Source organism: Salarias fasciatus, chromosome 23 (assembly GCF_902148845.1).
Source record: "Salarias fasciatus chromosome 23, fSalaFa1.1, whole genome shotgun sequence".
NCBI classification, from domain to species: Eukaryota; Metazoa; Chordata; class Actinopteri; order Blenniiformes; family Blenniidae; genus Salarias; species Salarias fasciatus.
Window position 1 is genome coordinate 461494 of NC_043766.1, and position 27557 is coordinate 489050.

At 45.6% G+C, this 27557-nt stretch overlaps 2 protein-coding genes across 2 annotated transcripts in view; one reads left to right on the plus strand and one right to left on the minus strand.

The window, feature by feature from the left end:
- The window catches only part of LOC115381963 (protein NLRC3-like), a gene marked incomplete at its 5' end in the record, with an annotated part of 36538 nt that extends 20404 nt beyond the window's left edge, over positions 1-16134 (plus strand). Inside the window, 5 exons of the mRNA XM_030083610.1 lie at positions 3083-3256; positions 3336-3382; positions 3504-3789; positions 14167-14171; positions 16127-16134. Of these exons, the coding sequence (XP_029939470.1) occupies positions 3083-3256; positions 3336-3382; positions 3504-3789; positions 14167-14171; positions 16127-16134 (520 nt within the window). The remainder of the gene's footprint in view (positions 1-3082; positions 3257-3335; positions 3383-3503; positions 3790-14166; positions 14172-16126) is intronic.
- Positions 16135-18284: 2150 nt separating this feature from the next.
- LOC115381964 (NLR family CARD domain-containing protein 3-like) lies at positions 18285-26554 on the minus strand. The gene is given in 8 exon segments (XM_030083611.1): positions 18285-18326; positions 18377-18581; positions 18664-18838; positions 21614-23422; positions 25778-26008; positions 26123-26173; positions 26176-26201; positions 26460-26554. Coding segments are annotated over 8 exon segments (2634 nt in total).
- Positions 26555-27557: the final 1003 nt, after the last annotated feature.

The window sequence follows — 27557 nt, forward strand, 5'->3', positions numbered from 1 at the left end:
AGGGAGAAGATGGAGGCTCTGGGAAAACTGGCTTTTGATCAGCTGCAGAAAGGAAACCTGATCTTCTATGAACCCGACCTGACAGAGTGTGGCATCAATCTCAGAGCAGCCTCAAAGTACTCAGAAATGTTGACCCAGATCTTCAGAGAGGAGAGCAGCCTGTACCAGGACAAGGTGTTCTGCTTCATCCATCTGAGCCTTCAGGAGTTTCTGGCTGCTCTTCATGTCCATCAGACCTTCATCAACTCTGGAATCAACCTGCTGGAAGAGAAACAAACAACCATTCAACAATCTCCACAACAGCCTCGGCTCCACCTTCTCCATCAAAGAGCAGTGGACGAGGCCTTGAAGAGTCCAAATGGACACCTGGACTTGTTCCTCCGCTTCCTCCTGGGTCTTTCACTGGAGACCAATCAGAGTCTCCTTCGAGGTCTGCTGACACAGACAGGAAGTAGCTCACAGACCAATCAGGAAACAGTCCAGTACATCAAGGAGAAGCTGAGTGAGAGTCTGTCTGCAGAGAGAAGCATCAATCTGTTCCACTGTCTGAATGAACTGAATGATGGTTCTCTGGTGGAGCAGATCCAACAGTCCCTGAGATCAGGAAGTCTCTCCACAGACAAACTGTCTCCTGCTCAGTGGTCACCTCTGGTCTTCATCTTACTGTCATCAGAAGAAGATCTGAAGGAGTTTGACCTGAAGAAATACTCTGCTTCAGAGGAGGCTCTTCTGAAGCTGCTGCCAGTGGTCAAAGCCTCCAGCAAAGCTCTGTATGTATTCATGATCAAATATGGACCAAAGTATGGGCTCAGTATTACTGTTTTGCCGGCACATAAAAAAAGTATGTCCAAAAAACAAGATTTTCATTTGTGAAAGAGACAAAGTTCCTTTTCAAACATCCTGTTTATAGATGAAAAGTACAAAACAGCTTTCAAGACTCAGAATTGCTGTTGTGAATTTTGTCCTCGTTTGTATACCTCTATGTGGAGGATTTTATTTATTACGGACTTTACATTTGTGGGCAAATCTTAAAGTGCACAATCAAGAAGATAATAAAAACAATGATAAAGACAATAAAAAGCAGTAAAAGCAGTCAATCACTCAGGAAAGTCAGTAAAAAACAAAAAGGTTTTCAGCCCTTTTTTGAAAGAGTCCATCTGTGGAACCTGAGGTAGTCGGGGACGGTGTTCCACAGACAGGGAGCAGCTGCCTCAAAGGCCCTGTCGCCCATCGTCCTGAGCCGAGTCCTGGGTGAGTGTAGACGGTGCAGCTGGCCTGGGTTCTAGGTGGAGGAGTACAGTGAGATAAGTGGGGGCTGCACCGGGCAGACAGTGGTGGGTTTGAAGGATGGAGGTGATGTGGGACCCGGGCAGCGCTGGTCTTTGGAGGCTATTGCCAGGGATCCAGATGAGGAGGCGTTCCAGTAGTCCAGCCTGGAGGAGACAAAGGCCGCGGGACGGGAGAGAGACGGCCACAGTTTGGCAATGTTACGGAGGTGAAGGAAGGAGGTTTTATAGATATGAGATATATGATGATGGAAGCTGAGATGGGGGGCAAACCTGACACGCTGAGTTAGAGTTGAGTGTCGTCAGTATAGCAGTGGAATTGTATTCCCTGCCAGCTGACGACACAACCGAAGGGCAGCATGTAGATGATGAAGACGGTCGGACCGAGGACAAAGCCCTGGGGGACTCCACAGGTGACCGTGTGGGGGGGGGGATTTAGCGTCCCCCAGGGCTATGAACTCAGTCGTTCTCGTGAGGTAGGAGTGAAACTTGGCCTGTGCGGTATACCGGTTCGTACTGAAAACCGGTCTTTATTTTTGTTATGATATGAATTTCTCATATACCGCAATACCAGTGAACAGCCCAAACAACGTGTGGAACGTGCGCGGCGGTAAAGTGTTTCAGCGGGGACCCATTTCACTGCTGCACACCAACAACACAGCGTGTATTTGAGCCGAGAATGGCTGCCTGCGAGAGCTCTCAAAGTGAAGCGCACGCTGTTTACCCAGAGGAACGAATACCAAAAAAAGAGGAGGTTTGGAAGTTCTTCGGCTTTAAAATGTCTGACGTGGACCAAAAAAACTATCTTTTGCAAATGCTGTCGAGCAAAAGTGGTAGCCGGCGGCGCTAACATCAGCAATTAGCTAAACCACCTGAGCCGAAAACACGTTTCAGACTACCAGGAATGTCATAAACTAAGATCCACAGCCTCCACATCCACAGCTCAATCTGCAGCAGCAGTCAGACGTCTATGAGGAAAAAAACAAGCGGTTGGTCGAGATAGCGATCGCAATCACGCAATCTGGACATGAAATAAAAAACATGATACAGTCCTTAATGACAGTCAAATGGGCTATTTAAAGCCAAACTACTGTCAAGGAGGTGAAGGAGGAGGTGGTGATCAAAAGTATCAAATGCAGCAGAGAGGTGGAGAAGGATGGGGAGGGAGGTGGAGTCGGGGTCAGAGGTTATCAGGAGGTCATTTGTGACTCTGATGAGAGCTGTCTCTGTGCTGTGAGAGGGGCGGAAACCGGATTGGAATTTCTCATACAGATTGTTTGATTTGAGAGGATTGTGGAGTTGGCTGGAAACAATTCTTTCAAGGGTTTTGGAGATGAAGCGGAGAATGGAGATGAGTCTGTAGTTTGACAGAGGTTTGGGATCCTGAGTGGTTTTTTTTTGAGGAGGGGCTTGATGATAGCTGTTTTGAGGCTGGACAGACAAACTGGACGCTTCAGTTTCAAAAGGACAAAGTTCTCAGCTGTAAATTCAGAGTCTTTCACACAGTTTTGTGCTTTTATCTGTGAACAGAATGTCTTCAAAGGAACTTTTTTCCACAAATACACATCATTTTTAAAACCATGCAAATTATTTTCTACACTTTCACAAGTGTGAATTTTTCAAACTTTTTTTTTGTGCAGGATGGCAAAACACAATGTACAAACCCAAACTCTTTGGACTGGAGAGTCCTCACTGTAAACTGGAAGCTCTCAGGTCAGGATCCAGCTGCTGCTTGATCATGTGGAGGATCTTCCTTCTTCCTTCTTGACTTGATGCAGCCATGTTTGTGTCTCCAGTCTGTCAGGGTGTCTGGTCTCAGAGGAAGGCTGTGCTTCTCTGGTCTCAGCTGTGAGATCCAAGTCCTCCCATCTGAGAGAGCTGGACCTGAGCTACAACCATCCAGGAGACTCAGGAGTGAAGGAGCTGTCAGCGGCAGTGGAGGATCCACACTGCTCACTGGAGACTCTCAGGTATGGACACACAGCAGGAACTCATGGGCTGTGTCTTGACCAATGACCTGTCTTCCTGTCTGACTCTTTCTTCCTGCAGGATGGACCATGGTGGACAGCAGAGGCTCAAACCTGGTCTGAGGAAGTGTAAGTTGGACTCATCACTGTCCGCCGGTATAGCTTACTACCTTATAACTGCCCAGCCCTACCACAAGCAACAAATCCATCACGTGTCACATCAGGACTGAACTAATTTTCTCTCCATCAGATTTCTCTCAACTTCATCTGGATGAAAACTCAATGAGCAGAAAGCTCAAACTGTCCAACAACAACAGGAATGTGAAATATGTGGAGGGAGAGCAGCCGTATCCTGATCATCCTCACAGATTTCATTTCTGGCCTCAGCTGCTGTGTAGAAATGATCTGAGTGGTCGATGTTACTGGGAGGTCGAGTGGAGCGGAGGTGTTGAAATATCAGTGAGTTACAGAGGAATCAGAAGGAAAGGAGGCAGTGAGGAGTGTAGGTTTGGAGGGAATGATCAGTCCTGGAGTCTGTGGTGCTCTGGTTTCGGTTACTCTGTCTCGCACAATAAGAGAGACACATTCATCTCCTCCTCCTCCTCCTTCTCCTCTGGTAGAGTAGCAGTGTATGTGGACTGTCCTGCTGGCTCTCTGTCCTTCTTCAGAGTCTCTTCTGACTCTCTGATCCACCTCTACACCTTCAACACCACATTCACTCAGCCTCTCTATGCTGGATTTCACTTCTGGCTCCCTGGTTCTTCAGTGAGTCTGTGTCCTCTGTAGGAAGGACGGTCTCTGTCTCTGACAGCAGGGAGGAGGAGGGGCCTATCAGAAGGTGGGAGGAGTTTAGCTCCACTAAAGATGGGATTTCTTCTTTGTTCCATCTGGTGTTTGTTGTAGTTTCATTGTTGTGGTGTTTATTGAAACGTTCCATCACAAAGTAACAAAGGTAAATCAATGACAACACTGTGAAAAAAAAAGCATTTTACTGTTTATTTTCCCATTTTTTTGGCATTTTCAAAATGCTAATTCATTCACAAAAAGAAACTGTGATTTTACATGTCAATTGTAATATAACAAGAAATCCCTGTTACTGTGAAAATCACAATATTTCTGTTCTTTTACAAAGAAATGTCCCGCCCTGTGCCCCTGCGACCTCGTGGGGGCGCTGGGGTCCTGTTTTGTGTTTGTCTGCCCTCATGTTCTCCTGCCTGGTCTCCTGTCTCGTTAACTTCCTAATGTGCCTCACCTGTGTTTCTATCAGCGTTTCTATCTATTTAAGTCCTGCTCTCCTGGTGTGTCGTGTCGGCTCCTCGTGGGTCTGTCCGTGTGTTCATGCGTCCTGGCCTGCACCAGCTGTGTTCCTGGTTTCCTGGTTTCCTGAGTCCTGATGGAAATAAAGGACTTTTTGTACTCTGCCTGGCTGCCTGCGCATGGGTCCCTCCACAATTAGAAATACTGATATTTACCTCCGCCAAGGAGGTTATGTAATCACATCGTTTTGTTGGTTTGTTGGTTGGTTTGTTTACAATATTAAGGAAAAAAAGTAATGGAAGGATTGCAGTGAAACTTTGTGCAAAGGTGGGTCTTGGGCTAACTTAGAATCCATTAAATTTTGGTGATGATCCGGATCACTGTCTGGATCCAGGAATTTTTTTAAAGGATTCTCTATTATTGACAGATAGGGCAGTCTTTCACATAGTAGGGCATAAGTCAACAACAAATGACAAGGGGGCTTTGCAAAAACTTACAGTTTAAGTTCTTCAATGACTCTAAAAGAGATCAGCTGCTGATCCAGATCACGGAAGTATTCCAGAAACAAGGATCCAGAACAGACAAAAATAGGGGGATTCTGGAGTGTCAGTCACTGTGAGGCATCACATTGAGATATGAACATGCAACAAACAGCTTCTCCCATACATTGTTTGTGTTGGGGAGAAATAAAATGTTTTTTATTATATATGGTGTTCTTATTGTTGTTGGTGACTGATTTGACCTGTGCGGAGGTCTGCGCTCTCGAAGTGCCAAATTATAGTTATCTTTAAATAATGTGTGTGCGTGTGTGTGTGTGCGTGTGTGTGTGTGTGTGTGTGTGTGTGTCGCATTTTCAGGTGTATCACCCTGCGCAACTAGTATCTGGCGTCTGTGTTCAGGTCTTAATTCAGGACCTTGGACAGCACCATGTTTCCTGCTTCCAATCGCAAATGTACTTTGAGTGTCTTTACGTGTGTGTGTGTGTGTGTGTTGTGGGTGTGGTGTGTGTCTGTCTGTGTGTTGTGTGTGTGTGTGTGTTGGTGTTGGTAATTTGCATTTTCATTGTACCAATGCACAAAAATTATGTAGTATCTGTATTCAGATCTTAATTCAGGACCTTGGACAGCACATGTTTCCTGTGTTTACATGTGTAAATGTACTTTGAGTGGTCTTTACGTGTGTGTGGGTGTGTGGTGTGTGTGTGTGTGTGTGGTGTGTTGTGTGTGTGTGTGTGTGTGTGTGTGTGTGTGATTTGCATTTTCAGGTGTATCATTGCGCAACAAGTAGCTAGTGTCTGTTTTCAGACCTTAATTCAGGACCTTGGACAGCACCATGTTTCCTGTGTTTACATTGTAAATGTACTTTGAGTGTCTTTACGTGTGTGTGTGTGGTGTGTGTGTGTTGTGTGTGTGTGTGTGTGTGGTGTGTGTGTGTGTGTGATTTGCATTTTCAGGTGTATCATTGCGCAACAAGTAGCTAGTGTCTGTTTCAGATCTTAATTCAGGACCTTGGACAGCACATGATTTACGTGTTTACATATGTAAATGTACTTTGAGTGTCTTTACGTCAGTGCGTGTGTGTGTGTGTGTGTGTGTCTGTGTGCATGCATGTGTGTGTGTAATTTGCATTTTCAGGTGTATCAGTGCGCAACAAGTATGTAGTGTCTGTATGCAGATCTTAATTCAGGACCTTGGACAGCACCATGTTTCCTGTGATTACATGTGCAAATGTCCTTTTGAAGTATCTTTACGTGTGTGGTGTGTGTGTTGTGTGTGTGTGTGTGTGTGTGTGGTGTTATGTGTGTGTGTGTGTGTGTGTGTGTGTGTGTAATTTGCATTTTCAGGTGTACTCACTGCGCAACTAGTATCTAGCGTCTGTATTCAGGTCTTAATTCAGGACCTTGGACGCACCATGATCCTGTTTCCAATCGCAAAGGTACATTGAAGTGTCTTTACGTGTGTGTGTGTGTGTGTGTGTGTGTGTGTGGTGGGTGTGAAAAACCTTCAGGAGAAACAAAATATACCAATTACTCCTGGGAGTAGTATTTAGACTTTTCACAAAAGTAATGAAGAACTAACAATTATCTGGCCACAAAGGTACCAAGCAATCCTAACAAAGGTAGATTCTGAATATTAAATTTACTTATCAGTTTAAGGTACCAAATAATCAAATTGCTGTTCCTCACAATACATTACTTAGTTACTTTTCAGAGAATTTTAACTTAAACTTCATCACCTCAATTAAATATTAATGAAAAGAATCATTAAACTTAAAATTCTCGTTTGCAACTGGAGAGAGTCCCAGGCGCTTCTGCATGCAAACTTTCTTCTTGAAACAGTCACTGTTCTGCAGCCTTACCGGCTGTCCAGCCCAAGTTGAAGAGTTGTTTTGCACAAGGTGTAATCCAAGAAGAGCAACTTTCCTGAGCATTCCCAGAGAGCTGTGCTCTCCCCTGGTCCGTCTCCTGCTCCAAGCAGGAAGGCTGTGAAGCAGGTCGTCTCTCCACCCAGCTGCCAGGGGCATCAATCAGGTGATAGGAATCACCTGCTCCCTCTCCTTCCCGAGGGGGATGGGAGGGCGGAGCCAGCTCGCAGCCAGTTTTGACAGAACACACACACACACGCACTGACGTAAAGACACTCAAAGTACATTTACATATGCAAACACTTAAATCATGGTGCTGTCCAAGGTCCTGAATTCAGATCTGAAAACAGACACGAGATACTTGTTGCGCAATGATACACCTGAAAATGCAAATTACACACACACACACACACACACACACACACACACACATGTAAATACACTCAAAGTACATTTACACATGGAAATACAGGAAACATGGTGCTGTCCAAGGTCCTGAATTAAGATCTAAATACAGATACTACATAACTTTTGTGCATTGGTAAATCTGAAAATACAAATTACGCACACCAACACACACACATACACACACACACACACACACACACACACACACACACACACATGTAAATACACTCAAAGTACATTTACACATGGAAATACAGGGAACATGGTGCTGTCCAAGGTCCTGAATTAAGATCTAAATACAGATACTACATATTTTTGTGCATTGGTAAATCTGAAAATACAAATTACACACACCCACACACACACACACACACACACACACACACACACACACACACACACACACACAAGGCAATGACACTCAAAGTACATTTACACATGTAAACATAGGAAACTTGGTGCTGTCCAGGGTCCTGAATTAGATCTGAAAACAGATACTACATACGTTTTGTGCATTGGTACACCTGAACATGCAAATGACACACACAAAACACACACACACACACACACCACACAACACACCCACACACACACACACACACACACACACACACACAGACACACACACTCAGGTAACGACACTCAAACTACAGTGTACATATGTAACACGGGAATCCATTGTGCTGTCCAAAGTCCTGAATTAAGATCTGAGTACAGATACTAGATACGTTTTGTGCATTGGTACAACTGAAGATGCAAATTACACACACACATGCATTGCACGCAGCACACGCGCACTCACAGCGCACACACACACACACACACACACACACACACACACACACCACACACACACCACACACACACACACACTCACGTAGGACGACACTCAACTACATGTCATATGTAACACAGGATTCATGGTGCTGTCCAAGGTCCTGAATTAAGATCTGAAAACAGACACTAGATACTTGCTGCCCAATGATACACCTGAAAATGCAAATTACACACACACACACAGGACACACACACACACACACACACACACACACACACGTAAAGACACTCAAAGTACATTTACACATGTAAACACAGGAAACATGGTGCTGTCCAAGGTCCTGAATTAAGATCTGAATACAGATAGTACATAATTTTTGTGCATTGGTACAACTGAAAATGCAATTACAACACACACCAACACACACACACAACACACACACACCACACACGTAAAGACACTCAAAGTACATTTGCGATTGGAACAGGAAACATGGTGCTGTCCAAGGTCCTGAATTAAGACCAGAATACTGACGGTAGTTACTAGTAGCACAGTGATACACCTGAAACGCAAATTACACACACACACACACACACACACACACACACACACACACCACACACACACACCCACACACACACGCATGACACTCGAAGTACATTTACACATGGAAATACAGGAAACATGGTGCTGTCCAAGGTCCTGAATTAGATCTAAATACAGATACTACATAATTTTATGTGCATTGGTAAATCTGAAAATACAATCACGCACACCAACACACACACCCACACACACACACAGCACACACCACCACACACCACACAACACACACACACACAATGACACTCAGAAGTACATTTACCATGTAAACATAGGAAACTTGCTGCTGTCCAAGGTCCTGAATTAAATCTAAATACAGATCTACATAATTTTTGTGCATTGGTAAATCTGAAAAGACAAATCACGCACACACACAACACACACCACAACACACACACACACACACACACACCACACAACACACCACACACACACACACACACACACAATGACACTCAAAAGTACATTTACACATGTAACATAGACCTTGCTGCTGTCCAAGGTCCTGAATTAAGATCTAAATACAGATACTACATAATTTTTGTGCATTGGTAAATCTGACAATACAAATCACGCACACCCACACACCACACACACACACACACACACAATGACACTCAAAGTACATTTACACATGTAAACATAGGAAACTTGCTGCTGTCCAAGGTCCTGAATTAAGATCTGAATACAGATACTAGATACGTTTTGTGCATTGGTACACCTAAAAATGCAAATGACACACACAAAACACACACACACACACACACACACACACACACACACACACACACACACACAAACACAAACACACACACACACCCACACACACACGCACACACACACTCACGTAATGACACTCAAACTACATGTACATATGTAAACACGGGAATCATGGTGCTGTCCAAGGTCCTGAATTAAGATCTGAGTACAGATACTAGATACGTTTTATGCATTGGTCCTCCTGAAAATGCAAATTAGACGCACACGCGCACACACACACACACACACACACACACACACACACACACACTCACGTAACGACACTCAAACTACATGTACATATGTAAACACAGGTATCATGGTGCTGTCCAAGGTCCTGAATTAAGATCTGAGTAGAGATACTAGATACGTTTTATGCATTGGTCCTCCTGAAAATGCAAATTACACACACACACACACACACACACACACACACACACACACACACACACACACACACACACACACACACACACACACACACACACACACACGCACAGTCCTGGTATTTCTATCCTTGTGGGGACCGTCCATTGACTCCCATTCATGTCTAGCCCCTAACCCTAACCCTAACCTAACCTAACCCACACCACAACAAAGCCTAACCCTAAAGAAATGTTTTTGCACTTTTACTTTTTTCAGTAACAACAACATGGTCAAGAAAACACTGTTTCTCCTACTTAGGACCGGAAAAAGGTCCCCACAAGGCACGTCGTTCCACGTTTGCTATCCTTGTGGGACATTTGGCCCCAACAAGGATAGAAATACGAGAACCACACCACACACACACACACACACACACACACACACACACACACACACCACACACACACACACACACACACACACACACACACACACACACAGAGTATTCAACCCAAATTGTATGAATTGAAAACATATCTGTCAGGATCACTGCTCTTTTTCTTCATTTCTTTATTTGCTTAAATAATTGATTCATCATCCTTTATTTTTATTTTTGCTGTCGTAACATAGATGCTTGATAGTCGCAAAAGGTACAATTAAAACATTTGAAAAGGCATGATCTTAATTTTGCACATCATATATAAATGCAGACAGACAGATCGATTGACTGATTTATTAAGAGTTACAACAGAAGAACAAAGTTGTTCCAGCAGTACGAATATATTTCTGAACCGAAGACAATAAGTAGATATTATTTGAAAATAGAACAGGAGTTGTTTAATCAATGCACAACGTCTTTCTGGACAACTATTATTAGTTAAAGAGCAAAAGTCTGCCATTAAAGAAAAAAAATAAAGCATTTCAAGATGAAAAATCAACTTTCTTATGGTCAGAGATCAGAGTCCTTATGCATTGGAGCATCAGCTCTGCAGAGAACGCCTTTGGGAGGCACATAGAAATGAAAAAAATAGCAGATCACATCCACAAAGTGAGTGAAAACTATGAAAATATAGAGTATATTTGTCTCTAGAGAAGCATTGTGTAAATTACAATGCAGAGATTTCTCCATTCTTTAGATTTTAGTTTTTGTTTTGCTTCTGTGGTTCATATTGTGGCTTCTGGTCTGTTTCAGAAACTATCTCAAATATTTTGCTCTGTTTTGAAAATCAAACTGAAGTCATTCAATGCAGAGAATTGTATTTGTGGTCAGATTTTACTGTTAAATGCAAATCACTCTTCTTAAAAGTAAAATTAAACAAAACCTCCCTCAGTATGTGTTATCCTTGAAATTATTTATATGGTCACCAGGAGGCGCTTGATTTTAAAATGTACCATGGAAATAATTTTAGGGATGAATTAATGACCACTGTGGTGGTTTTCCTGGGGGAGGACAGTCTTGTTGATATGGTTTCAGCATCATGTCACCGTTGTTATCTTTGTGTTAGCAATTGAGTTAGCATTATAATGGTGATGCAGTATTAGCAACTTTTATCTACTTGTTGACTGAACGACAAATCTCATCGAAGACACAAGTGAAAGTGTACAATCTAAATATTTTCCCCTTCATAGAGGGACGAGGCAGGGATGCCCCCTTTCCCCGTTACTATTTGATCTGGTTCTTGAGCCACTCGCTATCGCACTGCGGCAGTGCAATTTATTTAAAGGGATAACTCAAGGAAATATTGAACATAAGGTGGCATTATATGCTGATGATCTTCTTTTGTTTGTTAGTAACCCAGTTTCATCAATCCCACCTATACTGATCTAAACTAGGTCAATTTGGGAGAGTGTCTGGTTATAAATTAAATCTAGAGGAAGAGTGAACTGTATCCTGTCAACTCTGCTGCTCAAAAATATGTCCCTGTCTGCATTCCTTTCAGGAGAGTGACTCCCAGTTTAAAATAACTCGGTGTGGTGGTGCCCAGATGTCGTCAGTTGGTCTTCTTAAACTCAGTCTGACACCTCTGATAGAGAAGTGCAAACAAGACCTAGAAGGATGGCACACCCTACCCTTATCAATGGTGGGTGGCATCAATTTAATCAAAATGAATATAGTGCCTAAATTCCTAGATCTTTTCAAAATATTCCAGTATTCATTCCAAAGAAACAGTTGCTGCCATTGACAAATTCTCTCACAACTTATCTGGAACAGCAAGCACCCACACATCAACAGACACTTTCTGGAGAGGAAAAAGGGAGGAGGGAGGAGTGCTATGTCGAAATTTATGCACTACTATTGGGCAAGTAATATCCAGAAAGTGATGTTTGGGTCCAGGATTATGTCTGAAGGTGGGGTGCCAGATTGGGTCACATTGAGTCCCATAACGTTAATACTCATTCTTTAGTTTCCTCTGCTATTCAAGTCTCTCTTGCAAACTCCACTAAAAATCCATTGTCTTTTCAATACACTTAAAATCTGTTACATTCAGGAAGACAGGCTCGGGTGCACAGAGATGTAGGGACGGCCTGCTCCGCTGCTCCTGGGGAATGTGACTTACTCTTTAAAAATAAGTAATATCCTGGTCAGTTATAGTGTCAAAATACACGACTGCGATCTGCCAGTTCAACTGGTGTCCTTTTGCCAGCCCAAATGACCATCATGTCTTCTACTCGCCAACAAGAGGCCGCAGCAAAGCCGAGGCCTGTCATGAAGCGGCCATGCAACAAGGTGATGATCCCACTGTTGATGCTGCCAACCAAACAGAAGCACATCAGACTCCACCCATTTCCTCAAGTGAGTCCACCTGTAGACTTGGTGAAATAGGTGGAGTCAGTATGCTCTTGTTTGGTTGGAAAAAAACCAGCAGCCACTGTGGCTCTTTCTGGACCCTGTTGAGTACCACTGGGCTAGAGTCTCTCCACCAATCTGGAGGGGGCAAGCCACCTTTTGCGGTCGAGCACCATGGCCTCGGATCTGGAGGTGCTGATCCTCATCTCTGTCGTTTCACACTCGGCTGTGAACCGCCCCAGTGCATGCTGTAGGCCCGGGTTCGATGAAGCCAACAGGACAACATCATCTGCAAAAAGTAAAGATGAAATCCTGCAGCCCCAGACCGGACCCCCTCCAGCTCCTGGCTGCACCTAGAAATTCTGTCCATTAAGATTATGAACAGAACCGGTGACAAAGGACAGCCCTGCCGAAGTCCAACATGCACCAGGAACAGGTCGAATTTACTGCCGGCAATGCGGACCAGACTCCTACAGAGACCGGACGGCCCTGAACAAGGGGCCCTGGACTCCGTATTCCCGAAGCACCCCGAACAATACACCACAAGGAATGCGGTCGAACGCCTTCTCAAAGTCCACAAACACATGTGGACTGGTCGGTCGAACTCCCACGAACCCTCGATACCCTATGGAGGGTAGAGAGCTGGTCCAGTGTTCCGCAACCAGGACAAAAACAAGGTGGAGCACACCCTCCGGTCCCCCTTTTTAAAAAGGGGAACCACCACCCTGGTATGCCAATCCAGAGGCACCGTTCCCGGCCGCCACGCCATGTACAGGGACTGTCTTGGTTGACACATCTTGCACATGTTGCAGAGATGTGTCAACCAAGACAGTGCCTTTACATCCAGAGAATCTCGTCCACCCCGGTGCTTTGCCACCGAGGAGCTTACCAACCTCAGTGACTTCAGCTTGGGTGATGGACGAGTCCACCTCTGGGACCTCAGTCTCTGCTTCCTCCACGAAAGACATGGCGACGGGATTGAGGAGGTCCTCAAAGTATTCCTTCCACCATCCTATAATGTCCCCAGTAAAGGACAGCAGCTCCACCTCCACTGTAAACAGTGTTAGTGGAGACCTGCTTTCCCCTGCTGAGGCGCCAAACGATTTGCCAGAATTTCTTCGAGGCTGACCGGTAGCCCTCCCCTATGTCCTAGTGAATTCCACCCAGACCCGAGTTTTTGCCTCCACAGCCACTCGGGCAGCAGTTCGCTTGACCTGCTGGTACCTGTCAGCTGCTTCTGGAGTCCCATGAGCCAACAAGGCTCGATAGGACTCCTTCTTCAGCTGGACGGCAGCCTTTACTTCCAGTGTCCACCACCGGGTTCGTGGGTTGCCGCCATGGCTGCACCAGAGACCTTACGACCACAGCTCTGAGCAGCTGCTTCGACAATGGAGGTGGAGAACATGGTCCACTGGGACTCAATGTCCCCAGCCTCCCTCAGGACATGAGAGAAGCTCTCCCGGAGGTGGGAGTTGAAAACCCTGCTGACAGAGGGTTCCACCAGACGCTCCCAGCAGACCCTCACAACACGTTGGGTCTGCCAAGTCTGTCCGGTTTCCTCTTCCGCCAGCGAATCCAACTCACCACCAGGTGGAGATCGGTCCACAGCTGTGCTCCTCTCTTCACCCGAGTGTCCAAAACACGAGGTCAGAGGTCAGATGACAGGACAACAAAGTCGATCATCGACCTCTGACCTTGGGTGTCCGGGATCCAAGTGCACTTATGGACACCCCTGTGCTCGAACATGATGTTTGTTATGGAAACTGTGGCTAGAACAGAAGTCCAATAACAGAACACCACTCGGGTTCAGATCAGGGAGGCTGTGTGATCCAGTCACCCCCCTCCAGGTCTCACTGTTGCTGCCCACGTGGGCGTTGAAGTCCCTCAGTATAACAATGGAGTCCTCAGTCGGAGCACTGTCCAGCCCCCCTCCCAGGGACGCCAAGAAGGCTGGGTACTCTGCACTGCTGTTCGGCCCATAAGCCGAAACAACAGTGAGGCACCTGTCCCTGACCCGAAGGCGCAGGGATGTGACCCTCTGGTTCACTGGGGAGAACTCCAACAGATGGCGGCTGAGCTGTGGGGCTATAAGCAAACCCACACCAGCCTCTCGGCGGCCTCCTCTCACCGCGGGCAACACCAGAGAAGTGGAGAGTCCAGCCATTCTCGAGAGATTGGGTTCCAGAGCCCAGGCTGTGTGTGGAGGTGAGCCCGACTATATCTAGCTGGTACCTCTCATCTTCCCTCACAAACTCAGGCTCCTCGCCCCCCAACAAGGTGACATTCCTTCGAATACAGCTGCACGTAATCTGCTCTACATAGTTTCCCATTCAAAGTATCCCCTCACTCCTTTGCTTATCTCGCCATCCAGGTAACAAGCAAGTTTCAGGATCTCTTTCATGACAATTTTGCCCCCTGTTTGGCATGCATGCAGAATGACTTCGATCAATGGTCATTACTCCCGTTGAATTTTGGCCGCTTGAATCAATTGTGTCAAAATGAACACTCTCCCTAAGTTCTCCTATCTGTTCCAATGCATTCCTGTTTTTATCATTCAGTTTTCAAGATAACTGATAGCTTTATTTTGGAATTCATTTGGAACAAAAAAACCCTAGACTGAGGAAGGAATTCCTACAAAGACTCATGTCCTTTAGAGGGATGGCCTTACCAAATTTTAGATTTTATTGCTGGGCTACAAATCTTAGAATTGTACAATATTTGATCAGATCTGACTATCTTTACCCCCACCATTCTTGGTTAGCTATGGAATCTCTCACCTCCAAACCCATGTCCCTTTTGTCCTTGGTACATTCCACAATTGGTAACCCACTCTCCCCCTACGTGAAGAACATTGTTTTTAAATCTGCTGTGAGGATCTGGAATCAATCCAGGCGGAACTTTGGGTTACATACTTTCTCAACCTATGCTCCTCTGGATGCAAATCCTGTTTCCTCCCTCTTCATCTGATGGCATTTTACAGTCTGGTCCAACCTGGGCATTAAAAGGTTCCGAGACTATACATTCAGAATGTTTGCATCTCCTCAACAACTTCAGGAGCTGTTCTCCATCCCGACGAGTCATTTTTTTGATATCTACAAGCTTGTAGTTTTGCCCACAAAACACATGCCCATTTTCCAAACCTGCCTGATGTATATCTCAAATGTTTTCTACACTCAACTCCCAATCATGAGAAGAGGTATGATTTCTTACATTTATAATCAAATTCAAACCCTGTCTTAACCTCTTCAAATACTGTGAAGACTGTTTGGGAGAAGGAACTGGGTGAGGGCATGTCAGATGAGTGATATTCTAAAATGGGTCCATACCTCATCTTTCTGCCAGACATGGGTTAATTCAATGCAAAGTGCTTCACTGCACTCATTGGACTAAAGCTAGACTCAAAAATGTTTGATACAGTTGATCAATCTTGTGAAAAATGCCACCAGACCCCTGCAAATCATGTCCACATGTTTTGGAAGTGGATGTCCTCAGGTCAGAATGAGAGGAGGACCTTGAAACCAAGAAATTCTAAGTCCCCTTCTTATGCCAGGTGGCTGAAAGACGTCATGTTCCATCTTAAACTAGAAAAGGTCAAATTTAGTGTGGGGGGAAGGAAGGCAGAGTTCAGGGAAAAGTGGGGCCCATTTATTAACTACTTCACAACAGTTAAGGGGATATCAGACTGGGATGATGTATAGCTATATAACACACAAGAAGTGGAATAACAGGGTTTTTTTGTCTTGTGATTTTTTTTATGTTGTTTTTTTGTTATTTTTTTGTTTTCTTTTTTGTTTTGTTTTTTTTTTTTTTTTTTTAGGAATTCTTTTCCATTTTTTATGTTATAGCTGTGGATTGTTGTTTGGGAGGGCAGTGATTTTGCTTTGCAATGATTTTATAATTGTATGTGTCTGTACAATACAGAAAAGTAAAATAAAATTATAAAAATAACAAGTGAAGGTGAGAAAGAGTGTTTGAGTTCACTGTAAACAAAAAAATCTTTAAAAAACGGGAATTTTTCGGCAGCTGGGGCACCAGAAATATACCATAAAATAACAGAAGATTACTTTCTCGTAAAAAATAGTTTTTTCCGTACTAAAAATACAGTTTGTGCTTGTAATTTAACCAGATTTTGCTTGAATTTACAGTTCTTTAACATTTAATTACAAACATTTAATGTTACAAATAATGAAATTATGAATGTGATTCGTCTTTCAAAACAGATCATACAGAAAACAACTCGGGCAACATGACCTGTGTGTTTTGGATCATGGGAGGTAGCTGGGGAGCCAGGACCGGGACTTGATTCTGCGACCGTCTAAACGAGGGGCAAGAGCATCAACCTCTAAGCCACCATGCGGATCTGGCTGAATGTTTTAAAAAAAGAAAACTCACTTCAGGGATGAGTGAGAGGTGTACTTTCCCCATAGCTCCTATGTGATTTAATAACTACATATAATTTTAATGATTGTAATGATTTTTTTGAGTTGTGAAGTTTAATTTCACAATTTTTTCTGTAAATAATTGAAAAATATGTGAAATTACAATACAGTTGTTAACATATTTTAACCATAATATCTGTATTTCTAATTGGATTTCTTTGTAAAAGAACAGGAATATTGTGTTTTTTCACAGTTGCAGGGATTTCTTGTTATGTTACATTTGACATGTAAAATCACAGTTTCTTTTTGTGAATTAAATGGCATTTTGATAACACAGAAAAAAGTTGTGAAATAAACAATAAAATACTGTTATATGACTTTTTTTTACAGTGTTGTCAATGATTTACCTTTGTTACTTTGTGATGGAACATTTCAAGAAACACCACAACAATGAAACTACAAAAACACCAGATGGAACAAAGAAGAGATCACATCTTTAGTGGAGCTAAACTCCTCCCACCTTCTGATAGGCCCCTCCTCCTCCCGGCTTTCAGAGACAGAGACGTCCTTCCTACAGAGGACACAGACTCACTGAAGAACCAGAGGACCAGAGGTTGAATCCAGCATATAGAGGCTGAGTGAATGTGGTGTTGAAGGTGTGGAGGAGGATCAGAGAGTCAGAGGAGACTCTGAAGAAGGACAGAGAGCCAGCAGGACAGTCCACATACACTGCTACTCTACCAGAGGAGGAGGAGGAAGAGGAGAGGAGGAGGAGGAGGAGAGGAAGGGGGGATGGGTGTGTCTCTGTTATTGTGCCAGACAGAGTAACCGAAACCAGAGCACCACAGACTCCAGGACTGATCATTCCTACCAAACCTACTCTCATCACTGCCTCCTTTCCTCCTGATTTCTCTGTAACTCACTGATATTTCAACAGTTCCGCTCCACTCGACCTCCCAGTAACATCGACCACTCAGATCATTTCTACTCAGCAGCTGAGGAAAGACATCAAATCTATCTGGATGATCAGGATACGGCTGCTCTTCCTCCACATGTGTCACCTTCCTGTTGTTGGACAGTTTGAGCTTTCTGTTCATTGAGTTTTCATCCAGTTGAAGTGGAGAGAAATCTGATGGAGAGAAAAAGAGAAAAGTCCTGATGTGACACGTGATGGATTTGTTGTTTGTGGGACTTCCTGACATGTTGTTGATGGAGAGAAAGTTTGATGAGGACACTTTTTGTCAGGCTTCTCTTGTCAGTAATGTTTGAATGAATCCAAAGCTTTGATTGAAAGACAAACGGACAGTGATGAGTCCAACTTACACTTCCTCAGACCAGGTTTGAGCCACTGCTGTACCACCATGGTCCACCCTGCAGGGAGAGAGGACAGTCAGACAGGAAGATAGGGCATTGGTCAAGACACAGCCCATGAGCTCCTGTTGTGAGTTATACCTGAGAGTCTCCAGGGAGCAGTGTGGATCCTCCACTGCCGCTGACAGCTCCTTCACTCCTGAGTCTCCTGGATGGTTGTAGCTCAGGTCCAGCTCTCTCAGATGGGAGGACCTTGATCTCACAGCTGAGACCAGAGAAGCACAGCCTTCCTCTGAGACCAGACACCCTGACAGACTGGAGACACAACATGGCTGCATCAAGTCAAGAAGGAAGAAGGAAGATCCGCCACATGATCAAGCAGCAGCTGGATCCTGACCTGAGAGCTTCCAGTTTACAGTGAGGACTCTCCAGTCCAGAAGACAGACGCTTCACTCCTGAATCCTGCAGGTCGTTGTTACTCAGGTCCAGATGTGTCAGACTGGAGGACTGAGAACTGAGAACTGAGGACAGAGCTCCACAGCTTCTCTCTGACAGACCACAGCTGCTCAAACCTGGAGAAGATAAACAACAATGAAAACCAGATCAATGGACATCATGGACAGCATTTCATGGGTTTAATATAATCAGAAATGTTTTGCAGAGGTACAATTAATGATCGCAGATCGCTGAGGAGCGATGCCGAACAATACCGATCAGTGCCAGGCAGCGCCGAGGACGAGGAGCGCGGTGCGTCGGACCGCTGCACAGCGGGGCACACGGAACACGAGCGTCGTGTGTGCCCCTTGTACGACCGCGGCGCCCTCCTCGGGACGTGGCGCCCTAGGCGGCCGCCTAGTTCGCCTATGCCTAGAGCCGGCCCTGTCTGCCCTCATGTTCTCCTGCCTGTCTCGGTACACCTAATGTGCCACCCCTGTTTCTGCTCCTATTTAAGTCCTGCTCCCGTGGTTGTCTGTCTGCTCTTTGTAGGTCTGTCTGCGTGCTTCTGTGTCCTTGTATGCATGTCGACTCAGCTCAGCGTCCCTGTATTCCTGCATTCCTGTTCCTGAAAATTAATGAATTTTGAACTTCACCTGGCTGCCTGCACGTGGGCTCTTCCACCTGCACCCGTGACAGTCGGATTCATAAGTTTCATGTTACACCTATTTTCAACGGACTCTTTTTGTGGAATTACTGTCATATATTGTTCCCATAAGTCACAAATTCTCCAACTTTCATTTTGTTCAAATTTACAAGGGATTTGATATCTGGTTTGACTGTCACAAACATTTGCTGACAAGTTCCATATAAAATGGAATAGTGGAGAAATGTCAAGATGTTACAATATTCCATTAAGAGGTTCGACAGATGTGAGGAGGAGAACAGAGCGTGGTGGGAATTATTTCACAATCATGTTTGAACCTGAGAGTCTCCAGTGAGCAGTGGAGCCTTCACCGCTGCTGACAGAAGTTCCACCCCTGAGTCTCCGGATGGTTGTTACTCAGGTCAGATGTGTCAGACTGGAGGACTGAGAGCTGAGAACTGAGGACAGAGCTCCACAGCTTCTCTCTGACAGACCACAGCTGCTCAGCCTAAAGAAGAAGCAACAATGAAAACCACCTCATGGACATCATGGAAAGAATTTTATGGGTTTAATATAATCAGAAATATTTTGCAGAGTTAAATTAATGATCACAGATAATTTCAGAGTTTGGATTTGTACACTGTGTTTTGCCATCCTGCACAAAAAAAAAAGTCGGAAAAATTCACACTTGTGAAAGTGTAGAAAATAATTTGCATGGTTTTAAAACGATTTGTATTTGTATTTGTATTGTGTGTCCAGTTTGTCTTTCTGTCATCCCACACTGCAGCAGACTCTTCAAGGGGAGGAGAGGTTTCAGTATGAGTTAAAATATGAAATGAGTCATGTCATGCTTCTGGGTTGGAAATTGTAAATCTAAATAGTGATAACGAGCCCTTATGTCCCTGTTTTCTACATTATCAATCTCTCCTGGTTGGAACAGTACTGGTTTAGTACTGTTCCAACCAGCCTCAAAACAGCTATCACTCAAGCCCCTCCTCAAAAAACCCACTCTCAATCCTGAACTCTGTCAAATTACAGACCCATCTCCAACCTCCCCTCCATCTCCAAAATCCTTGAAAGAATTGTTTCCATCCAACTTCACAATCATCTCAAATCAAAACAACATGTACGAGGAATTCCAATCAGGTTTCCGCCACTCTCACAGCACAGAGACAGCTCTCATCAGAGTCACAAATGACCTCCTGGTGACCTCTGACCCCGGCTCCACCTCCCTCCTCATCCTTCTCCACCTCTCTGCTGCATTTGATACTGTTGATCACCACCTCCTCCTTCACCGCCTCCAACACGACATCGGTATCTCTGGCTTCGCCCTCCAGTGGTTTCACTCATACCTCAAAGGACTGAGTTCGTAGCCCTGGGGGACGCTAAGTCCCGCCCCCACACTTGTCACCTATGGGGTCCCCCAGGGCTCTGTCCTCGGTCCAACCCTCTTCACCATCTACATGCTCCCCCTAGGTCGTGTCGTCAGCATAGCAGTGGAATTGTATTATCAACTCAACTCTACCTCAAGGTCACCCCCTCCTCCACCCCCACCCTCTGTCCCTCAGCTGGACTCCTGCCTGGAGGAGATAGAGGCTCCAAACAGAGGCCATTCATATTGGCACTCCTCACCAGCTCCGTTCCTTTGTCATTTCCTCTCTCTCCTTTCTCAGCCACAACTTTCCCTGCAGGGTTTCCCTGCACCCATCCAAACATAAAGACCCCTCCTGTTATAATCTCCAGTGTCTGAGTCAGAAGTATAATGTCTGTACTATCTGGAAAACTCATCACCCCTGAAGTTATTTTCTCTTCTTTCGGGAAGGATGGAGGTGTAGAGACCCAATGCTCCTACTCATTAATTACCATTTTTGAGCATCCTGTACTGGTACTGTGGGCTACTGTAAACAACAAACAAATATTCTTGATACTCATTTTCCTTTTTTTCAAAAAAAAAAAAAAAAAAACTCATGTTGAAATTCTACTCCCTTTTAAGAGTCTCCAGGGGGTAGAAGAACACCATCTACTCCTGATTGAACTGTTATTAACATCTTGTCACAGAGAGGTTTATAGATGAAGACAAAATTCACAACAGCAATTCTGAGTCTTAAAACCTGTTTTGTACTTTTCATCTATAAACAGGATATTTGAAAAGGAACTTTTTCTCTTTCACAAATGAAAATCTTGCTTTGTGAGCAGACTTTTTTTATGTGCCAGCAAAACAGTAATACTGAGCCCATACTTAGGTCCATATTTGGTCATGAAATACGTACAGAGCTTTGTTGAGAGGCTTTGACCACTGGCAGCAGCTTCAGAAGAGCCTCCTCTGAAGCAGAGTATTTCTTCAGGTCAAACTCCTTCAGATCTTCTTCTGATGACAGTAAGATGAAGACCAGAGCTGACCACTGAGCAGGAGACAGTCTATCTGTGGACAGACTTCCTGATCTCAGGGACTGTTGGATCTCCTCCACCAGAGAACCATCATTCAGTTCATTCAGACAGTGGAACAGATTGATGCTTCTCTCTGCAGACAGACTCTCACTCAGCTTCTTCTTGATGTACTGCACTGTTTCCTGATTGGTCTGTGAGCTACTTCCTGTCTGTGTCAGCAGACCTCGAAGGAGACTCTGATTGGTCGGCAGTGAAAGACCCAGGAGGAAACGGAGGAACAAGTCCAGGTGTCCATTTGGACTCTTCAAGGCCTCGTCCACTGCTCTCTGATGGAGAAGGTGGAGATTAGGTTTCTGCTTTAACAATGTAGACCAATTGGAGGTTTGCTGTTGTTCTTCCAGAAGGTTGATTCCAGACTTGATGAAGGTTTGATGGACATGAAGAGCAGCCAGAAACTCCTGAAGGCTCAGATGGATGAAGCAGAACACCTTGTCCTGGTACAGGCCGCTCTCCTCTCTGAAGATCTGGGTCAACATTCCTGAGTACACTGAGGCTGCTCTGAGATCGATGCCACACTCTGTAAGGTCGGGTTCATAGAAGATCAGGTTTCCTTTCTGCAGCTCCTCAAAAGCCAGTCTTCCCAGAGATTGTATCATCTCCCTGCTCTCTGGACTCCAGTGTGGATCTGTGGCAGCTCCTCCATCATACTTGACCATCTTGACTTTGGCCTGGACCACCAGGTGGTGGATGTACATCTGAGTCAGGGTCTTGGGCAGCTCTCCTCCCTCTCTGCTCTTCAACACCTTCTCCAGAACTGTAGCAGTGATCCAGCAGAAGACCGGGATGTGGCACATGATGTGGAGGCTTCGGGAGGTCTTGATGTGGGAGATGATCCTGCTGGCCTGCTCCTCCTCTCTGAACCTCCTCCTGAAGTACTCCTCCTTCTGGGGGTTGGTGAACCCTCGGACCTCCGTCACCCTGCCCACACAGTCAGCAGGGATCTGATTGGCTGCTGCAGGTCGTGTGGTGATCCAGAGGCGAGCAGAGGGAAGCAGTGTCCCACTGATGAGGTTTGTCAGCAGAACATCCACTGAGGTGGACTCTGTAACTTCAGTCAGGAACTCAGTGTGCTGGAAGTCCAGAGGGAGTCGACACTCATCCAGACCGTCCAAGATGAAGACCACCTGGAAGTCTTCAAAGCTGAAGAGTCCTGCTTCTTCTGTTTCCGTGAAGAAGTGATGAACAAGTCCCACCAAGCTGAACTTCTTCTCCTTCACTACATTCAGCTCTCTGAAGGTGAATGGAAATATGAAGTGGACGTCCTGGTTGTTTTTGTCTTCAGCCCAGTCCAGAGTGAACTTCTGAGTCAGGACTGTTTTCCCAATGCCAGCCACTCCCTGTGTCAGCACTGTTCTGATTGGTTTAGATCTTCCAGGTGGGGCTTTAAAGATGTCTCCTGGTCTGATGCTTGTTTCTGCTCTGTCTGCTGTCCTGGATGCTGCTTCAATCTGTCTGACCTCATGTTCCCAGTTGACCTCTGCAGCCCCTCCCTCTGTGATGTGGAGCTCTGTGTAGATCTGGTTGAGGAAGGTGGACTCTCCTGCTTTAGAGACTCCTTCAAACACACACTGGAACCTCTTCTTCAGGCCACGTTTCAGCTTCTGTTGGAAAACTCCAGCAGAAGTTCCTGAAAAGAAGACAAAAGCATGGGTGAGTTGAATGGATTTGACAGTGAAGATTAAGATAGAGAGATAGAGATATACTTTATCTGTGTGTGGGTTTTTTTTTTTTTTTGGAGAGATAGAGAAGTGTGTTATGTACTATTCGCTCATTACTGGATTTAACGGTGGACCTCTGAGACATCTGTGTTTCTTTCATTGCATTTGCAGAGCAGGATTACTATTGCAACAACACATCATCAGTAGGGTAAAACTAACGTGTCTCACGACGGTCTAATCCCAGTGCGCGTTCCCTATTAGTGGGTGAACAATCAAACACTGGTGAATTCTGCTTCACAATGATAGGAAGAGCCGACATCGAAGGATCAAAAAGCAACGATCAAAAGCAGAATTGCTATTGCAACAACACATCATCAGTAAGGTAAAACTAACCTGTCTCATGACAGTCTAAATGGCTCAAAGTCTGCATTTTACTGGAATTTAAACACACAGCATCGTAGAGCTGATGATATGTCCAGTGTTCACAGATGAATCCATCCAGCCATTCGTTCATTTTCTAAGCTTATCCAGAACCAGGTCTCAGTGGCAGCAGTCTAAGCAGAGATGCCCAGACTTCCCTGTCTCCAGACTCTTCCTCCAGCTCTTCTAGGAGGATCCCAAGGCGTTCCCAGGCCAGCCGAGAGACATAGTCCTCTCCAGCGTGTCCTGGGTCTTCCCCGGGGTCTCCTCCCGGTGGGACATGCCCAGAACTCCTCTCCAGGGAGGTGTCCAGGAGGCATCCTAAAGAGGTGCGCGAGCCTCCTCAGCTGCTCCTCTCAATGTGGAGGAGTAGCAGCTCTACTTCCCAGCTCCTCCTGGTGACTGAGCTCTCCCCGGTCTCTAAGGGAGCGCCCAGCACCCTACGGCGGAAGCTCATTTCAGCCACTTGTATCCGGAATCTCGTCCTTTCGGTCATGACCCAAAGCTCATGACCATGAGGTGAGGGTGGGAACGTAGATTGACCGGTAAATCGAGAGCTTCGCCTTTCAGCTCAGCTCCTTCTTCACCACAATGGACCGATACAACGACTGCATCAGCTTGCAGATGCCTGCACCGATCCGCCTGCCAATCTCACTTCCATCCGTCCCCCACTGTGAACAAGACCCCAAGATACTTAAACTCCTCCACTTGGGCCAGAGTCTCTCCACCGACCTGGAGGGGGCAAGCCACCTTCTTCTGGTCGAGGACCATGGCTCCGATTTGGAGGTGCTGATCCTCAATCCCCAGGCCAGCTGAACATCCTTGCCAGGGTCAGGGACAACATAATGTGATGGGCCTATTCGCAACCGTCGGACCGTGGGGGGTGGGGGGGGGGGGGGGGGGGGGGGGGCTGGGGGTAGCAAAGTGCTGCGGCGCGGTTTCTGCATGCAGTGTCGGACCGAGGGGCAGGGGAGGTGCAGAGCAGTGTGATGCAGCGCGGTGCCTACATGTTGCATCACCAGCCATGAGTAGGGTGCTGGATGGGCCCCCCCACTTTTAATTCTGGGCCACCCCCCCAAACCTGGGCCCAGGACAACAGACCCGTTTGTCCCCCACTGTCGGTGGGCCTGCTCATCCCTGTCGCTTCACAGTCGGCTGCGACCATCTCCAGTGCATGATGGTCCAGGTTCCATGAAGCCAACAGGACAACATAATCTGCAAAAAGCAAAGACGACATCCTGTGGCTACCAAACCGGACCCCCTCAGGCTAATAATATAGTGGACGGTGAGTGTATGTATTTGGTATCAGTGTTGCTCTGATTTCACCTCATACTTAGAACTAGTCTGAGCCATGCCAAGTGCTTGGAAACAGCGACGTGCACACACAGGTATGCAGCATGAGCTCGTGCAGGCTGGAGGAGCAGGAGGGATGGTCTGTAGCATTGGCATCATTAAAAAAGGCACTTAAAGTCACTGGTCTCTAAATTCTGGGGAAATGGTCCATACCACCTGGAAGCTTCTTCTGCTACTACTGCTATGGAGATAATTTTGTTTCTTTATTATTCAATCAATCAAAAAAGTTTTGCAACCAAAACAGAGTTGAGGCCAAAAAACAAAGTTGCAATCAAAAATGCGTTTCACAGGTCGCGTTTCGTCACCGGTTGAACTCGCGTTCCCCATTGTTTTCAATTATATTTGTATGCAAAAACACGGAAATCATTTGGGGGTGTGAACGCAGCTTAAGGAGTGTATCTGCAACAACATATTAGAAAAGGAACTGTTTGCAACTGAGTGGAGGACCCCAAAAATCATGTTTTGCTGAGTTTATCTTGCAGGCTCAGACCATCCCCGACTCTGTTTCTGCTGAAAACATTTCAGTGTTTGGTGAGATCAAATGCTCTTACTGCTCCTCAGACGCTGAGCCAGCTCCTCCTGCTTCATCCTCCTCAGGAAGTCCAGAGTCATCCTCAGAAATGACTCTCTGCTGCTCCTCTGCTCTTCATCCTCATCCTCATCCTCTCTCTCACTCTCTGAGCATGCTGGGTAATCTGGACTCAGGAGCTTCTTCATCTTCTTCAGCTCCTCCTTCATGAAAGCCACCATGTTGTCCTCCAGCAGCTGGAACAGAGAAACATCTGGAGTTAGACAGATGGAGATGTGAGAGTAAATCCACCGTTGTTACTACTCTGGAGACTGTCAGTGTTTCCAAAGGACGACTGATAACACCATGGTTAGACACTTGTTCTCACCCATAAAGATGGAGTCCAGATGTGTTTGATGCTGAGGGGCGGAGCCTCCACGGGAACCTGGGAGCTCTGCTGGCTGACGCTGCAGAAACACGTTGACTTTGGTCAAGCTGCTGTTCTGAGGATGAATCCTGACACAAACACTGATCCTCACCCCTCATCAGCAGATCTGGTCCTGATTTAAAGCCAATGGGTTTCCCCATAGACCGGTCACTCTTCAGGGACACATGGCTGGTTCCAGGACTCATCCTACAACACATGAAGATACAAACTAACAAGATGAACGTGTGTGTGTGTGTGTGCTGTGAGGATGAATCCTGATACAAACACTGATCCTCACCCCTCATCAGCAGGTCTGGGTCCTGATTTAAAGCCAATGGGTTTCCCCATAGACCGGTCACTCTTCAGGGACACATGGCTGGTTCCAGGACTCATCCTACAACACATGAAGATACAAACTAACAAGATGAACGTGTGTGTGTGTGTGTGCTGTAAGGATGAATCCTGATACAAACACTGATCCTCACCCCTCATCAGCAGGTCCTGGTCCTGATTTAAAGCCAATGGGTTTCCCCATAGACCGGTCACTCTTCAGGGACACACGGCTGGATGGAAACCCAGAGTCGGAGCTGAAAACAAACACAACATCAGGAACAGACTGAGTGGAAAAATGGAGGGCCGTTGGAGAAGAAAGAGAAGAACTGGGACTTTCAGATGGACTTTGATGATTCTCTGAGTCACAACTTTGTTCATGTTCAGTGAATCATTTAGTGAAGAATGACAGAAAATACACATCAGCAGATGAAAGAAAACCTACTGAGACTCTGAGGAAGGAGATCGTCTGGAATCTAGAGCATGTTCGGAACAATCAGTCTTTGTGGATGCAATGCTGGATCCAGGGCCAGGGCCAGGGCCTGGTCCAGGTGATCCTGATGTTTTCTTCTGACTCATTCTACAAAAGAAAGACACATTTTGCTTTGAGTGAATGAGAAAACAGAAAGATGGACATATAAACTGTCTTCTGGTTCCCATTTTTCTTTGGCTGGGAAGCTCAGGGACTCTGTCACTTCCTCATCGCTACCAAATCCACCTCAAGCTGAGAGTCTCTCCCTCAGTGCCCCCCTCCCCTCAGGTCAGGAGTCTGGGTGTCGTCCTCCACAGCTGTCTTTCTCTCCACTCCCACATCTGAGGCTTTGCTGAGACAAGAAACCTGCTGTGACCTTTGACCTCTGCAGCTCTTTTGCTCTCATTTCACCTCCACAGCAGATACAGACCTGAAACTTGAACAGCGAGGCCTCTGGGAGTTATAAAACCATGACCTGTTGGATTTAATTCGTTAGCTCCCCCCCAAACAGGGAGCAGCTTCAGGAAGGAGGCGGGGCTTCCAAATTGTTTTTTTTTTTTGTGATCAATTTTTATTCATTTTTTGCATATTTAT